This window comes from Dermacentor variabilis, chromosome 9, assembly GCF_050947875.1.
Source record: "Dermacentor variabilis isolate Ectoservices chromosome 9, ASM5094787v1, whole genome shotgun sequence".
Taxonomy (NCBI): Eukaryota; Metazoa; Arthropoda; class Arachnida; order Ixodida; family Ixodidae; genus Dermacentor; species Dermacentor variabilis.
The window spans coordinates 38220531-38238856 of NC_134576.1; the positions used below are offsets into that span (position 1 = coordinate 38220531).

Sequence of the window (18326 nt, forward strand, 5' to 3'; positions counted from 1 at the left end):
CACAGCCATGGCATCTGTGGTGTCGTTGTTGTCCTCGTCTGATGTCACAGTGGTGTCGGCACTTGGCACCTTGATGGCGTCATCCAGCGACACCTTGCCACAGATCGCAATGTTGTCGTCGGCCTCCACGTACTCGATGAAGGTCGTGGTGAGGTTTAAATCCTCGAAATCGTAGGCGGCGAAGCCTGCATGGGCCTCGAGCGGCACGAAGGTTGTTGCGCCTCCAGCAGAGGGGGCAGTCTCTCGCTTAAAGCCACAGTGCTTGAACGAGTTAGCGATTGTGCTTCGCGACTATGCATTCCACGAACTGGCAATAAAATGCGTGGCGTCGAGCACAGTGATCTCTTTTTCCGACTCGCTGCGCTCTATAGCCACCAGCTGACACTGCACTAACTGCTTCCGGTACCCTTGCTTGATGCATTTAATGATGCTGGCATCCAGCGGCTGCAGCCGGCTTGTGCAGTTGGGTGAAAAAAAAAAAACAACCTTTATGTTCCTCAGGCTGGACATATCGGGTGGGTGGCATGGTGTGGTGCAATCGCCGAGCGACAGATGTCCGCTTTTGGGACATTGTGCACCACCTTGCTCCACACAACTCAAAACCGCCGCTGAACGTTGGTTGCTAGGATTACGGAGAACATATATCTCCGCACTACCTAGTCGGCGATCTGCTGCTGGGAAACTGGAAGGAGAGAAACGCTTCCCCAACGCAACGAGAGGCGACGCCGCCGAGAAGAGAGGGAGAAAGTGATTGTGGAGAAGAAAAGGCGCTATTTCAGCACAGCGGGCGTCACGGGCGGCTGCTGGTGAGGGAGAGAGAAACAAATGCTGGGACGAGGCAGGGAAGCTGCGCTGGAGCGAACCGGTCGAGCGGTATCAAGTGCTCCGCATGCGGAGGGACGGAGTGAGGAAAGAGACCTGCGGCACTTTTCTTTCGTCTGCCGTTCCGTCCCGCGCTTCGTGAGGGTCGTCGTATAACGTGGGTCAGGTGTAAAATTGCGTCGGATAACCGGGGTTTTTAATGCATTACTTCTATGGGGACTTCGCCGGGACTGCGCTAATCCATTGTAAAGCCCAGGCCGTCGCGAAACCGAGGGACGTATACCCAGGGTTCCACTGTATCTATAAATTTACTAAATCGAGAATGCAAAATTTTCTCTAACGCTTTGGAGAAGATGGGAGTGTGAACATAAGTCTATGATTGCCTAAATGATTTCTATGTCCCTTTTTAAAGAAGACGGTTACTTTTGCAATTTGCATTTCTTCTGGAAATACCGATGTAGCTAAACAAAGGTTAAAAATATTGCCATGACCTCGACACAGCTGACAGCCACTCGGTGCGATTCGGTGCCACGTGCTAGGCATGTTAAGTGGCTCCCAGAAGAAGAGAACGACGAAAGTGCCAGGACAGCGATAGATAAACAGATCTATAGCGTCAACCGAAGTCCTTTGTGGCTTTGTCTGTGACAATATGTATGATCATTGGTGTTATGATATCGTCAACATATTTTCCAGGCTTTATCTGAATGTCATCAATGTCTCGACATCTGGTATTTCTTTAGGATCACAGGATCTAGAAATATTGTATTATCATCTTGAAAGTTTGTGTACTCATGTTTCCAACAACGATCCATTTATTCTTATTTTGTAGAAGAATCATTGAAAGCGTTTGTGAGCTCCATGCCTATTAGCTCTTTACCATCAATATTAACACTGCGCACATGACTTCGTCACCGGTAACGATGTAACGAGTTTATACAGGACCAAATCACATCATGGCAGCCCTTCTTCATGTCTAGATATGTGGAGTAGTATTCCATTTGAGCTGATTGCAGTTTCTTTGTTAAGCCATTTGGAAACTGTTTAAACAAATGCACATTGTCAGTCGCACATGTCAGTAGAAACCTTCTGTACAGCTTATTTTTATACTTAATTTTGTTAGACAATTCAGGTGTGATCCAAGGCTTGCGAGTTTTCTGAGATGGTTTACATGCTCTAGAGAGAAAATAGGAATAGTGTAGAGAAGTGTAAGAGTAGTAGTGTAGTTCAATAAACTTACTATAGGCTTCATTGGCATTATTAAGACAAACAATGTGGGCTAAGAGCACCCCAAAAATCATCAAGAGTAACATCAGTTATATATGCTGGTATGTAATACCTTCTCGCTGTTTTAGTTTTTGGGTCGGTGCATCTATGCATAAGAACATTGGCAGATGGCCACTCATAGGATGGCATGATAAGGCACCGGTCTCGATGTTAGGATGGGAGTAATGAACAAATGAACTTTCAGTTGTTATTCTAGTAGGTATTTCGAGTACATTCATAGAACCATTCGAAGACCAATACAACCTTAAATTTTCTAGTAGAACGATTATTACAGCTCATATCAATATTGAAATCACCTGCAGCAATAAGCGTGTAACCAACATCCGCTACACAACAAAAAATTACCGACGATTACGTTACTTCCTACTGCGAAATTTGAGCGCAGCAAATAAGCTGTTTCACCTTTTCAATAGATTGAGGCAAAGAAATCGAGCAACACATGTATGCGCTATCACAGAATTTTTTTTTTATATTTCCCGTACTCCTGGATCATCTCGGCGGCGGCGACGGTAAGCTTCTGCTTCGGCGGCACGCACCTCTGGATTCTGACGGCGACGGCGCTGGGCCTCTGCTCTGGCAGCTCGTTTAGCAGCAGCAGCAGCAGCAGCAGACGGAGGACTTCCATCGGTCGTCTCGCTCATGGCTCAGAAAGAACTGGCAGATAATTTCGCAGTGGCGAACGGCAGCGGCAATTTCGGCTCGGGCGGTGCACATATACAGATCCGCCACCACCGATCTGGCTCTCTGATTGCCACCGCACAGGGCGAACGGCAGCGGCAATTTCGGCTCGGGCGGTGCACATATACAGATCCGCCGCCACCGATCTGGCTCTCTGATTACCACCGCACAGGGGTTGCATTGGAGGAGGAGCGAAGAAAGGAATTAAGTTCGAGCCGGCGCTTTGACAACCGGAGACTCGCAGGAAGAGGGGGGAGGGGGGCGGCGTGTACACCCAGCGGCAAACGATGGGGGCAGAAGCGCGCGCAGCAAGCGGACAACACGATAAAGGGAGGAGGGAAGAGATAGCAGCGACTGACTGATGCCGCTGACGCCGATAGTGAGTCAACCCCAGCTGCGGAGTTGGTTTCAGGGACAACGCCGCCGATGCCGACACAAACAATATGATACCCTCGCTTCCGCAGCGCTAAGAAACAGGTCTAGCCGTGGGAAGGTGGTCACGTATTCGTCGACGTGCCGGGGCCTACGTGAAATAACCGGCGCGTCGGCAACTGAAGAGCACCCTATCCGCCACACAAGAACAGGGGGGGGGGGACCCTTTCCTCCTCTTTCTGCATGGCGGCGACGGTGTTCTATGCAGTCACGTTATCTTGACTCTCTAGCGGCGTCAGCGGCATCCAGCGGTATCAGTCGGTCGCTGCTAGCGCTGGGGGGATGAAAGGGGGGCGGAGCTGGTTACGAGGCCGACGACAACGCCGACGACGACGCGAAACCCAGGAACGGACGCCAAAGAGCTGCGCTCTAAAAAAGTGGCCATGGAATCTTTAAAAAGTAGCTGCATTTCTGCTTGGCGGGTGGTAACAAAGAGGAGTAAATAAATTTACCCAAACACGATGACGTTATTTCATAATCTGGTGTAATTGTACTGAACGGGCTCAGCATTTCACCATTTTCATCCGTATCCAGCAGTAGTGCCCCTCCCCAGCCACGGCCAACATGCCTGTTAAGGTAGTATGTTTTATAGTTTGTCACTTTAATTTCATTATCTGCACTAGTGCTCCATGTTTCACTCAACATTATCCCGGAAAAGTTAAATTGAAATGCACTAAAGAATTCTTTTAGCGATCCTGCTTCATCTTTTATTGATGGTGTATTGATATGTATTGCTTTAACAGATGCGGATTAAAAAGACGAAGCAATGCGATTTAGGTCAGTCGGAAGGTAATATGAACATTCCATCATTCTTTTTTTCTTTTCATAATGAACCCATGCAGCACCTATTTAAGCTGGCCCTTGTTGTTTCCTCCTCTGATATCAATGACATTCAAGCCTTCGTCTTTGGGGACGAGTATTTTCCCATTTGTATGCCAGACAAAACGATAGCCACTATCTCTTGCCCTTTCTTTTGAAGTGTGAAGAAAGTCTGTTATATCAATTCATGTTTTCCTGAACAGTTATCCGTAGTTTATTTTTGACTTTGTTCTTAGCTTTCAGCCACAAGTCTTTTGTTGCCTGTCTGGTGAAAGGAGCAATTATTCCCGGCGTCTTACTCTGTCGGGCAGGCAATCTGTGCATTCTGTGAATATCTTCTGCGATTAAGAGCGAGACTTCAAGTTCTGGGGCAATTGCGTTTAATATGGCGAGTAGATTTACAGACTACTGTATCTGCTTTTATTGCAATAGCGATTATATGCACAATGCAGGCGCATTTTTGCCATCGTCGTTGCCATCGCTGTGATGTTCCGTATGAAGTCCAGGGGTGATAACAGTGTCATTGCGCGCTGTACTCTGTATGTGCAAGTGAAAGTATGCGAGGGTGAGCGGACGACGGCAGGTCAATCTCACGCGTGCAAGGCACCGGGGGGAGGGGGAGGCGAGAGAGGGGTTCTACTCCGGCAGCTGCTGCGTATGGTGTGGCCTAGGGACAGAGACGCCCGCCTGCTGAACCCTCTGCAGCATGCGCCTCCCTAATACCTAGTTTGCATGCAGTGTCCTCAGCCTACTTTTTGTTGTTTTGCGCCTCAGTTAGGGATTTCCGTGCCACCCCGCCCATTAAACCATATTCTAGTACACTCTTAACTACAGCTGCCCTGGCCGCACGCGTGCTGGCCACTTCCCGGAAGCACAGAAAAGTCCAGTGCAATAAGTGCCAAAATTACAATGAACTGTGCGAGAGGTGCTGTCGCACGATGTGTGAAATGTGAATGGCTGCACTCTTTTTTCGGAGAATGAATCCGATTGCCGTTTGCAGCCACTGCTGGAGCACGTATGCCGAAGCCGTTCTGGTGCAGCGTGCTGCAATTTACTCAATTTTCTGTCTGGCGCAGGAAGTTGCATTTGTATCAAAATGGTACAATTGGCGCAGGAGTGTTACCCCTGCATATACATATTTTTCAAAAAACCAAACGCGAACTGCTATCTGGCCTCCACACTTTTCAAAAGACTTTTAGGTTACCATATGCTGCGAGAGGTGTGTAGAAAAGGAGATGGCAAGCGTGTGTGTTTCTTTTTTGGGGGGAAGGGGGGAGGGCAATGCAGACGGGCTAGTCAATTTTAAGAACAAATTTGGTGCCGAGATGGAAACGAACATTCAGATTAGTTTTTCAAGGAAAAAGAATGTGTGGTTGCAACAACAAGACCATCTCTTTGTGCTAGTGCTTTCCCATCCAATGCTATGGACACAGCATTATGTTAATATGGGCACCCTGCATAATAGTTGACGTGGGAGCTGACAAGGATTAGGTTAACAACAGGATGACAGATATTCAGAAGTCAACACGTGTTATTCGCAGCGATCTATAGGCACAGGCCACCAACTCTGTTATGCGGGTTCTTATATATGTTTAGTAGCTGAGAATAAGCATTATAAAGTTGCGAGTTTCCCGCAGTTCTCTAAAGCAGAAGAAAATAGGCTATGCTACATTGTGTATTAATGTGACATATTTTAGGACTTCTTCCATGTCAGTGGCACAGATGAAACCATGCAAATTAAGCAGTAGCGAACATATTAAGTGCCTTTCACGACGTACTATAACTTGACTGGCGGCATTACCAGTGCCACAGCCATGCTTCATTCCTCTTCTCTCTCCCCATCATACTGTAGCCCTTCTCAGCAGAGTAACAGGCCAGCACACATCCCGATAGTTAAAGTTCCGCTGCCTAAGTGATATACACAGACGTCCTTTTTTTGCAAAGAGGAGCGTAAAAGCGCTGCAGAAGAAAGACCTGGACAGGATAGAATCATGTCAAACCAACTAGCCCAACGGCTTACTATATAGAGACCTCCTTTGTGGGTCACCTGAGCAGTGCAATTTATATCGCCAAGACATGCCATACCAAGTAGTCCCCACTAAAGCATTTTTAAGGTTTGAGCTTGCCAGATTAAGCTGACCTCTCTGCTTTCTGTAAATAAGTTTGCTCTCCCTGTGATCCCATAATCTACGCAGAACCACAGTTTGCAGATGAGACTCTTTTGTTACAATAAAGCTTTTAATATAACTGACAAAATTTTTTTACACTGAATATCCCCAGGTCACGAACATCACTTAGTGGCCTGCTATTCTCCGCAATTATCCAGGGTTTTGCGTTCATACAAAGTGCAGAATGCTTGCGAAAGCACGCATGTGCAATTCCTGATCCCATTATGATTAAAAATAAAGATCATTATGTAACTTGGCTGTGTTATCATACACAAAAATTGCAGCGAATGTGCAAACAGCCAATCAGCATTCCCAAGGTTTGTTCTGCCAAGATCCGTGCTTCAGCTCACAACTGCAAGCGCTTAAACAATTTAAGCCAGTTGGTATACAACTTGGAAGACAAAAAAAGAAAACAGTGCTTTTCAATACGACACAAAGCAGACACACTCAACCACTTGTGTGTTGTCTGCTTTACGTCCCTTTGAAAGGCAACGGGTTGTTTCATTACCTGTTTACACTCTGACTGCGCAGTAAGGGTTCTAGTTGCAAAGCTTCTGCAACTCATCACAGTAGCACAAATTGTTAGGACACTACTTGACGTCATAAGCATGTGATCAAATGTACAATGAAAGGAAAGTTAGTACCTTGCTTGCTAGACAAGTTAGCTCATTTTTAATAGTACACCACATTAGCATGGGTCAGCACATTCATTCTTTTTAAGTGTTCACAAACTTCATGCACAAGGCCACACAATAAATGTAGGCAAAACTACCTGGGAAAACAATGCTACAGCCACACAAAAAATGCAAGTCGTTTATCAAAAGAGAACAATCTAACTGACAGTGCATGCTGAAAAATCATGCCCAACTCACTTTCTTTCCCACAGGTCTTGTGCACGTACAGGGTGAACTAGTATAAAAAGGAATACCCTGCTCGTATTCAATGATCACTGTAGAAGCGTATTTCTCAATACTAGCTAGCATCCTCTTTTTTTTGAGGGAATTTGTCCGATTGTGCCTTTTTCACTTCAGTGCAATAACAGAGCCACTTGAGAGCTGCTAATGTTTCCAAGGTGTTGCCTTTTACAGGTGTTCTTTGCTGTGCTCGTGAATTTATTCACATTTGTGCACATTGGTTTAAGTACCACCACAGGAACACATCAATGTTTGTATAGTAAAAAAAAAAAAAAAGCATGCACCCACTTTAACACGAAAAGAGGTTCAGATTCTCTTTGGTTAAAAGTTCTTAATATTTCGGTCTGCCAATGTACAGTGTAAACGCTGCCCTCGGCCTAGGATAAATACAAGCACAGACATACAACAAAACGAGAGCAAAGAGTAAAACAAATTTAAAATTGCATTGCCCACTCGTCTAAGCAACCTTCGTGTACTTGTGCTTGAATCAAAAGAGCACCATGTTGAGCCTGCTGTCAGATGTATTGGCACAAAGTGAGCTTAATCGAGAGCTGATGTAGAAGCATAGTAGAACACTGGCTGTTTTTAAAAGGAAAATATTTGCACATCTTCTATGGCTCCATAATGTAGTGCTCAGCAATTAAAAGGTGGCAATCAGCCTGCATGGCGGCCGGCGCTTTTTGTGCCACTGGTGGGTGCTGGAGACACCGAACTGATGCATTACAATGAGCATTACGGCGCATTATTGATGAGCTGATGGATTACAATGAATGCGAAGGCCTTTGCGATGTATTGAGTCTGCATTTGGCACCCCAGTAATCATCCAGCACTCATCGATCATTCTGCCCTATCCTAGAGGGCTACAGGGGATCTGGAATAAAAACAGATTGGAAATCTTTTATGTTATCCCGGCCCACAGTGACAACCACCATGTGCACACATTGTCTGCTCAGGTGCTGTTTAAAGGCTGTTTACAAGATTAATACAATTACAATTAACAAGGTAATACAATTACCAACCCTGCAGCTTTGCCAACATGGCCTCAGTGGTATATAATTCCCACTGGTAACAGATTTAGCCAAAGTTAAACTTCACTTTTGTTGGCCTTTAATTAAACACAATAAAGTGACAAGTAAAAAAAATGTCATGTCATTATGCCTTTAAACAGAACACTAGACACCACAGTTTCCTTTGCTTGTTGAGACTTTACGCCACTGACAGGCTGCAAAACTGGCCTACACTTTCTTCAGCAGCTCACCTTGCAGATGGCGAACAGAGCATGCGATGGTGATTTTTTAATTTTTTTTGGCCCCTAGAAACCAGACAAGCAAAGATGACAAGTGTATTACCGAACGACACAGACCAAGAAGTGTAGTCTTGCTGCAACATTTTGAATGAGAGCAAAGTGTCAGGAAGTGTAAAATCTTTTAAAGTCGTTAGGATAAAAATGCAAGTCACTGTGCAAGCTGCAGCATACAACGATTTTCACACACGATGGCAATGCTACTGGTCTTTGTTCGCGCTGCGTATGAAGTGTGGCGAGATCACACTCGCACACCCACACTGCAGCAGGCGGCGTGAATTTCCGGGCACCTAAGCACACTGTCGCAAGGAGTGGTGCAACATACAGTTGAAGGTGGTGAGAGAATATCTGTCGCAGCTTGCTTGCAGCCTGCCCTACAGGTATGCAAAATTACTCTCACTATGTCGACCCTGAAGTGTGCCAGGCATGTCTGCACTGTACTGCACATTTGTTCAAGAAATTATGACAGGTGTAACTTAAAGGGGTAGTGCTGACACATTATTTCCGAGTCGTCTTTTGAATGAAGGTCCAGTACCTCTAAACACTAGAGAAAGTACTGTCAAGCTTCACAGTGTTCTAAATAATTTATCTTACAGCCAGTTTCATTTTCGATTTTACTGTGTTGCGACATCATGATGCAGCATGTGGGAGCAGGACATGGCCAGGTTCTGACACTCGCTCCAGCTCACTCGGTCGTCCGCTAGGCTGCTACATTGACCCCACAATGAGTAGCATTGTGCAAGATGACTGAGCGATTCGAAGAAAGTATCAAAATGTTGAAATGTACTGCTGCCACATGCGTCATTATGTCACAACAAACTAAAATCGAGAATGAAACTGGCTGTAGGAAAGCTACTATATTAAATTGTTTAGAACACTGTGAGGCTTGACAGTACCTTCTCTAGCTTCACCTACTGCAACTGAATTTCGTTGTTCAGCACTGCCATGTCAGTCACATTGTTTGTCTGCAATTTATCGGCTATGGCTACTAAGCTGGCTAAGCCTTGTTTTGGCTTATAGTGGCCAGACATTCTGGAATTAGAAGTTTATATGCATGTTATTCCAGGGAAGCAACACTCTATATATATATATATATATTAAAATAATAAATAGATTGACTTTTCAGACATTCTACATGATGCTTGTTTAATTTTCTCAGCAATTTCTCTTTGGCAATGATTGCCATTGATATCACGACTGAATGACACTAATTTTGCCTGTGTAGCACCACCATGACTCTAATGACATTAGAATGTCCAGTGTGACAGGGGTATTAGACCACATGAGACCCTGTAACACCAGCACCACCGCAGACATGACACTGACAGCAGCAGGTAGTGGAATGTGCTGAGGCACCTCCATTGTTTCTGCATAAACTGGCAAACACTTCATAACTAGGGCCTCCGAGATGCAGAAATTGTCAGGACAGGGTAGACGCCCATTAATGGGAAAGTGTATTCAGTGCCACAAATGGAACAATTATAAAGCTCAACTAGAAACGTCCACGCCAATCACACTTGGTACCCACTTTGTTCCAATGTTGGCGGAGAGTTGAGCACAGTTGGCCTCATGTTCAAGTGCCACGAGTGAGAGCTGCGGCTGGCCCTTCTGCACCATCAGGTAGCTCTGGACAGTTCAACAAGCCCAGTTCATGCCAGAGGACCTATTTCCAGCTGCAAGGCATGAATTCTCTTGCACAAATCTGACAAATTTCATCGAGCTCCTCAAATGAGTTGCCTGTTATCTTGTAGCCTAAGCTAGTGCAGGTTTCACGAGCCTCCAAGATTGTGCAATCCAAAGGGTTAAGTTAACAACAACAGAGCAGCGTGCACCTACCACTAGCCATCTTCAGAGTGTTAGCAAAGTGCCAGTTGGCAGCACCTGTTCAATCAACCTACTCTACAAGCTCCGTGAAGGATGGCTGCTCGTCTTCGCTCTCCTCTGTCAACTGGCAGTCCTGGTCACTAGGTTGCCTGTCCGACGAGTCCAGTTCATACTGGAGGACCTCCTCGTCTGCGAGGTGTGATTGTCCCTGAACAAACTTGGCAAACCGCACAGGGTCTTTGAGACGAGTCACCACCTGCCACGTCTTGCAGTTGGGGCTGCCACAGAACTCCCGCAGGGCCTCCAAGGCCTTTCTCGTCTCCACATCGCCCTGCACGATGTACTCCTCCTCGGTGAGAAGCGTCACCTTCGGCCGACACACGCGCGTCCTCCACCAGGTCTTCAGCTTGGCCGCCCACTTCGGGGGGAAGTTGTAGGCGACAAGCACAGCAAGCACAGTTGCACATGTCGCTTCTCGGAGCTCAGACGACGTGATTATCCCGCCCAGTGCTACGAGCTGCAGCGACCACTGAATCAAATCCAGAGTTCGCGGATTTGTCGGTGGCCCCATACGATAGCAGACACCGAAGCTCACAAGCGCCGCGAGTCCTATGTAGACGGCCAGCACATTCTTGTAGTCAGCCAGAACCTGCATTGGCAGTGGGGAAAGACCACTGGTATTTAATGAGTGTTACACGGTTCAGCTTCTATTGCGATCAAGTCTGATCCGGATTTAATTTCCCAATCGTGATTGGCTCATTTGCACAACCTGCAGAAGGGAGCCAGTTACTGTTGAGAAATTCAATCCTGATTGGGCTAGATCGCAATCGAAGGTGCCCCATTTGACGGGGGTACTAAACACAAGAAAGTCAAATGGTCATATACCAGATGGTCATTTGAGACAGTTTTAGCTGAGTGTTACTGTTGATCCAGACCACTCACAGTTAAAGCGTTGAGGCACTAGAACTGCACGGATTTGTCATTTTTGATATGAGCAAATCATACTGCATCTCTTAGAGATGCGAACATTGCATAGTCAGCTTGGCTGCACAATGATGGAGATTGTTGAAGCCAAAGCTATTTTGAGTCCACGCCCCAAATGCATTAGCACTTTCTCCATACATCTCAGCGGTAGAGAACTTGCGTTCCTCAGGAAATAATCGTCACGCAGGTCATGTGACACGAGTGAGCGTTATACATGCATGTCTCTGGAAATAAAGCTTTCTTAGAAGATAGTGCCTTGTGCTGTTGCATGTGCTTATGTCTGAGTTCACCCTGCACTACTCGATACGAAGATCACATACCAACAAGCCCAAATTTTTAGCATGTTGGAGAAAGCAAGTGGGTGCACTTAATTAGCTCGCCAGCAGAGCAAGAGCAGCATCTTTGGGCACACATAGTAGAGTTCCTGCTGAGTGCAGGTTGTTAGAATGTACAATTAAATCTCGATATAACGAACTTCTCGATATAACGAAGCATTTAACTTTTCATAACTTCTTGTCCGTAGAACACTACTTATTTAGAACCTCAATATAACGAAGTGTGTTTGCATGCGATTTCAATACAACAAAATTTCACTGCCGCCGTAAAGGAATGCGAAGACAATAAAAGGAAACTTCTGTGGACGCACATCGTTAAATGACTGAACTACAAACGGCTGCTTGCAAATGCGCCTCTCAAATCGCGCGTCGCGCGACAAGAGCGACCGCCGAAGTGGAGCCGCATCATGTTCCATACAAAGTCCAAGCACGATAAGATCCTATCGGGCCCTGCGCACTGTACGCTTTAGGTGCGAGAGAAAGGGTGCGAGGATGAGACAAGATGGTGGCTTCACGAGCACAAGCGAAGTCGGGGAGGAAAGAGAGTTCGCGGTAACGCGATCAAGCGCGCGCGAGGGGGTGGGGGGTAAACTGGTGCGCGTCTAGATTTCTGGTGCGTCCCGGCCGCGGCTGACCATGTCTGTAAGCGCGGCCGAGCGCATACGCAGCCGCACACCCTGCTTCAGAGGTAATCTGCCGTGTGTGCAAAGAGTGGGTGTGCCGAGAGGGCGTGGCACTTTGTAAGCTGTCTTCCCGCGCGTTTGGTATTGGAGGTTGCGTAATCTCGAGTTTCGATTACTCGTTGGGGCGAGAGGCATTCGCTCCGTTTCCCGCTTCCGGCGCCTTTCCCGATAGCGTCGTTCCAGCGTGGGTGACGCTATCAGGCGTGGAAGTGGAGAGCACGCGAAAGCGTGGCTGGCTTTAATTCGTACCGCCGATGTCTTTGAAGATGTCGTCGACGTACGTGGCACGAAACCGCATCATTCGTCGCAGACTCCTAAAGTTATCAAAATGAATCGTTTCCTCATTCAAATTTGATTTTTTCGACTGCCGGACAATTCGGAAAATTCTTCGGCCCCTTTCCGTGTAAGAAACATCGATTGGCGACTGCACTACTTATTTGCATAAAATGTCGAATTTCAACAACGAAATTTCGATATAATGAAGCTGTAGGGTTCTCCTCCCGTACTCTCGGGACAAAGGAATGACAACACAGTAGTGCAAACAATCACAAGGGCATTTATTGCACCTTTCATAGATCAATGCCCGCTAGCCGAGTTGCTATCCACAAAACATGCCGATGGGCGCGCGACAAATCTAGAAGTCCGACTTACCGCGACCGCATAGTGAGCGAATATGTTCGCCCCATGCTGGATCCCAACGCCTGGTCGTTCGCGTGTACAGTCACGCCAACGGTGGCGCATTCCAAGGCGGCCACGCGAGACGGTCTCGCATAAACATGGGTCGGCGCACGCGCAGCACGGCACGTCCGTCCCGCTTGCTTCCCGAACCCAAAGAGAGAGCGCCTTCCGCTCTCGCACCCAAGTAACCCCGCCGGTAGCAGCGCAACACTCGCGCCATCTCTCGCGCTGCGCTTCAACCACATCGACCGCCGCGGGCGTCACGCAGGCCACGCGGCGAAGCGGGATTGCAGGAGATGGGGGAAAACAAGATATCTGGGGACGCGCGTGAGTCGCGCATCCCCACAAAGCAAATTGCCGATTTTACCGACTTCGCTATAACGAGGTTTAACTGCACTGATATAAAAGCAGCAGACTCTGAACACTCAGCTAAAACTGTGTGTTGTGGTCCAAACATCATTGCCAACACACACTATATTCAATTTACAAGAGTATGTCTGAATCCTTATCTTGCATTTTCCTTTTCAAAACGCAAACTCGTAACGAAAATGTTCTATATCAAAATATTTAATGTTAATTCTCATTAAGTACCGTTAATGCAACCTTTATTTACAAATTTTTGTACCTAAAGCAGTCCCTTTCTTTAGTGTCTTGGTATCTAGCATTTAAACAAAATAGTAATGACTCACTAGTGTACAGCTCCAGATTCGCGACAAATTACTTTTTATAACATGATTGTGTGCAGATTAAGACAAGTAAAAAGTGATGCCATAATGCTGTTTTCTGCAGTGTCTCCAATTATGTCTCAATACTCCTATATTGCAATGCATGCTCACTGACCTGGAGAGGCAAAGCAGAAGGGTGGGTCTAAAAATTCCTCTAATCTGCAGAAAACTAAAGTAATGTTTAACAGTCTCGGAAGAGAACAGCAGTTTACGATAGGTAGCGAGGCACTGGAAGTGGTAAGGGAATACATCTACCTAGGGCAGGTAGTGACTGAGGATCCGGATCACGAGACTGAAATAATCAGAAGAATAGGAATGGGCTGGGGTGCTTTTGGCAGGCATTCTCAGATCATGAACAGCAGGTTCCCATTATCCCTCAAAAGAAAAGTGTATAACAGCTGCGTCATACCAGTAGTCACGTACAGGGCAGAAACCTGGAAGCTTACGAAAAGGGTTCTACTTAAATTGAGGACGACGCAACGAGCTATGGCAAGAAGAATGATGGGTGTAATGTTAAGGGATAAGAAAAGAGCAGATTGGGAGAGGGCACAAACGCGAGTTAATGACATCTTAGTTGAAATCAAGAAAAAGAAATGGGCATGGGCAGGACATGTAATGAGGAGGGAAGATAACCGATGGTCATTAAGGGTTATGGACTGGACTCCAAGGGAAGGGAAGTGTAGCAGGGGGCGGCAGAAAGTTAGGTGGGCGGATGAGATTAAGAAGTTTGCAGGGCCAACATGGCCACAATTAGTACCTGACCGGGGTAGTTGGAGAAGTATGGGAGAGGCCTTTGCCAGTGGGCGTAACCAGGCTGCTGATGATGATGACGCCTATATGGCAAGCTTGCACAGGTACAGGTCATCTTCTACAGCTCTCACAAGAAGTGCAATGGCCTTGCCATGTGTTTTTGGTTGTGACGAGTTGTTACTGGAATATGGGAGTGGTGGTGTGCCGACGTGAAAACCAGACTGTTTTATGCAAGGACTTGGTGGGCTCTCTGGCATGAGTTGCTCAACGATATCAGTGACTCAAGAAGGCGACGTTGTGTCTCATTAAACGCATGGTTTTTAAATGAAGTATTGAACGTATCAGGAGAAGGATGGGGTGACGGATGCCAGTGCTTCAAGTTGCCACATTCTCGGGCACATGTTATAAACCATTTTGTTAACGCTATGGCCAGCAGTGTGTTCATAACCCCACAAAACTTCCAGTCATGAATTTCTGTCAGTCAAGTCTGCCAAGAAAAAAATGAATACTTTGTCTCATAGTTTAGGTGCACGTTCCTGATGTGTTCAGGTATGAGGAACATGCACGATGTGTCAAGCTCATCGCGTAGCTTTCTTGTAGTACTTAGCAGCAAGATTCGTCTGTCAAACATTCTAAGTGTACAGCAAAACTGGTGCCACCCAGGGAGTTCTATATTTTTTATAGTGATTTACACGCTGTTGTAACTTGATTCTGTAAGCACTGAAATGGCCCCTCTGCCCACCTGGTAGACGTTCGACCAGAGCAGCTGCAGCAAGTACAGCACCAGCGACCAGCCAAAGCAGACGACCGCGTAGCCCGCCGTGCGATGCGGCAACAGGCGGCTCACGACGAACACGACGACGAGCAGGGACGCGAGCACGCCTAAGGTGACGCCGCACGAGTAGAACACCAGCGCGTTGCGGCACAGAGAGGGCACGCCGAAGAACAGCAGCACCGAGAACACGAACTGCAGCACGCGCCAGTAGTTGGCCTCGCGCACGACCAGCTCGAAGCGGTAGTCGTCGTCGGACACCACGCCGATGCAGTGCGGCCGGAACGCCGGCAGCGAGATGGTCGACCGCCTCCAGGGCAGCAGTGGTACCCAGCTGGCGAGGTGCGAGTCAAACTGCGCGCGCACCGACGCCTCGTCGGGCCCCTCGAAGAGCGTGTAACGTTCGGGCACGAGTTTGAACTCGACGTAGACGGACTTGAAGAGCGACAGGTAGCTGGCGGGCTCGCCCGGGTAGCAGAAGATGGCCATGTCCTTCCTGTGGCTACGCGACTTGGCGAGGTACTGGTGGCGTTCGCGCATGATCGTCGAAAAAGCCGCATCGCTGTCGGACGGACCGCGCCTTTCAGGTACGCCGAAGGCGACTCCCGCGAAACCGACGAGCGTGACGACAGCCAGCACTGACCGAAGCGAAGTCGACATCATCGTGTTCACTTTGCAGAACGACCGCCTCGCCACACCAGACAGAATAAAGAACCGTTTGGTCGAATGCGCATCGCACACTGTTCAGCCTTCGAAATTACAGCGGCCACGTTGAGGTCCAATGTATACAGAGTTTTAAATTTAGTGACATCTGCCTCGACACCGGCTGGCATTGGCAAACGCGTGCTCAGCGTTGTTGATAAACGCAAACGAATTCAGTGAATACAAATATGCCAATGACCCAAATACATCATTGATGCGTGGACCGATGATAGAACGTTACACCACTATATTTGTGGAGAAATAGAAAAGTTTCCTTTTGACCACATTATTGATGATGATGATGATGATGATGAAACTTGTTATGAGTTGTTATGAAGTTTGTTGTTGTGAAGTTGTTATGAAGTTTGTTGTGAACAAAGAGTTTTACTTTCATAACGCCTTGAAAAGGCATACCGTGAGCAGGCAGAGACAAAAGCATGGGCGTAATTTATGATAAATCTCTTAATCTTAAAGTTTGTGGAGAAATACTGTTACCGCCAGTGACTTCATTGCCATGCGATTCTCTCCTGCTTTTGGCTAGTCGTTATTACCAGTCTTTTTTCTTTATGTTATCACTGCGGCTTCCCGTAGTCCTTCGTCCTTCCCTTTCCAAGTTCAGAGCAGCATAGATCTCAGGACAGCCTGTCTGTCATTCTAACCATTCATTCTCATTGTCACGTACATCAATGTGGTAAGAGAGACAAGAAGAAATATGTCAATTGATCGTTGAGAAGCATGAGACTGATCACTTGCTATTGGGGGAGTCGCCATTAGAGTCACTGGTGACTCTAGTCGCCATCCGTCGGAAGCGCCTCCCTTGCGTAATATGAGGGATCAGGCGGCGCGCTCCTCATAGCTATAGCTAATATTGCTAGGTTTCGCTTACGGCGCTCAATAATAACACCACGCGGTAGCCCTCCTGGACACTTATTTAGGTACTCTCAAAACGAGGGTAGTTTTAACGCGATAGCGTTAAGGAGCTCGTGTCGCAGAAAAGCCGGTGTCGTCGGCGTCGGCGTCCGCGGCGTTGGCCGTGAGCGATAAATCACGGCAGGCACTTCATAAATAAAAAGCAACTTCCAAGATGGGCTGGGTGGGAATCGAACCAGGGTCTCCGGAGTGTGAGACGGAGACGTTACCACTGAGCCACGAGTTCGATGCTTCAAAGCGGTACAAAAGCGCCTCTAGTGAACGCGGTGTTGCCTTAGAAACGAGCTGTTTCTAAGGCTCAGGCGTGCGTCGCTTGCTCAGGCGCACATTTCGTTGTCGCGCCGAACGCTGCGTTGCTCGACGCTCACCGCGTCCGATGCGGGGCGCGTAGTCGCTGCGCCGTAGCCCATTGTCTTACACCCCTTGGCGGGTCGACGGGAACGCTGTCGCGTTCCACTCTTGAAGGCGAAGCTTAAGCGTCCTCCAATTTTTTTTGACTGCCGATATAATAATCTTGAGCAAACTGAAAGCACAGAATCGTTTGCTAGACGCTATCTTTTTTACCGAATACTGCGCGCTATTGCCGCGATGCAGTCTTCCGAACCGGCTTCTTGCGTGAAAGGTAGGCAAACGCTGAGAGTAAACTATGTCAAATATGTTCTCATAGTCTGTAACCAAATGGAGCATAACAGAATGAAGCCTCAATGCAGCGACCGCACGGGTTCGCAGCGACCGACTGCGCGTCTGCATGCATGTCCGCACAATGTTTTTGCTTTTCACTGTGAGCGCGTTTTCGCACCGTGCCGCGCGCTTTAGGCCGCAGCATGTGAGCATTTGACAGCACAAGCAACCGTTGTTGCGTGGACGCTATCAGGACTGTTCAAAAATAATTTCGTTATAGAGACTTCAACGCCTAGCTGCGGCGACTGTGATGCGCCGTCGCGACGATTCAATCTTTTTTTTTTTTGTCTTCTAAATTCTTGGACATTTCAGTATTATTTCTCGAGTTGCGTCGCGCTCAGTGGCGTAGCTAGGTCGTCTGGCACCCGGGGCCCATAGGTCTTCTGTCACCCCTTCCCCCCGGCCCCCCGGGTGTCGCCGCGGCGGAAAGAGGGCTGTCTTCAGACGTGCATGACACCCGCCCAACCCCCCAACTGGCCCCCTGGCACCTGCCCACCCCCCCCCCCCCCCCATTTGCTACGCCACTGGTCGCACTGTATGTTTATCGGTCTTCTCAGCGTGCGATTTTCCTCTGCTTCTTTTTCGTAATCCAGTGCATTAATTCCTCACAAACATATGACCATATGCCATGCCTTTTTTTTTAATGTGCGTCTTACCGCTTCCTTTCCGTTTCAGTGAACTTGCCAGCATCTAGCATCAACAAGTTCACAGACCAAACCGTCATGACATTATTAGCCGGGAAGCGGGCGCGGGCGAGCGTCTCAGTGCGCGTTTTCTGCTACTCACCGAACATCGCAGTCCCGGCACCGTAGCAGAAATCTTCCTCGCGTCTGTGCTTGCTG

General features: G+C 47.6%; 1 protein-coding gene across 1 annotated transcript; it reads right to left on the minus strand.

The window, feature by feature from the left end:
- Positions 1 to 6852: 6852 nt before the first annotated feature.
- Positions 6853 to 16104, minus strand: LOC142592621 (nuclear envelope integral membrane protein-like). The gene is made up of 2 exons (XM_075704160.1): positions 15142 to 16104; positions 6853 to 10893 (listed from the first exon to the last, which is right to left on the minus strand). The coding sequence occupies exons 1-2, from the start codon at positions 15832 to 15834 to the stop codon at positions 10315 to 10317; spliced, it is 1272 nt and encodes a 423-aa protein (XP_075560275.1). The 5' UTR covers positions 15835 to 16104; the 3' UTR covers positions 6853 to 10314.
- Positions 16105 to 18326: the final 2222 nt, after the last annotated feature.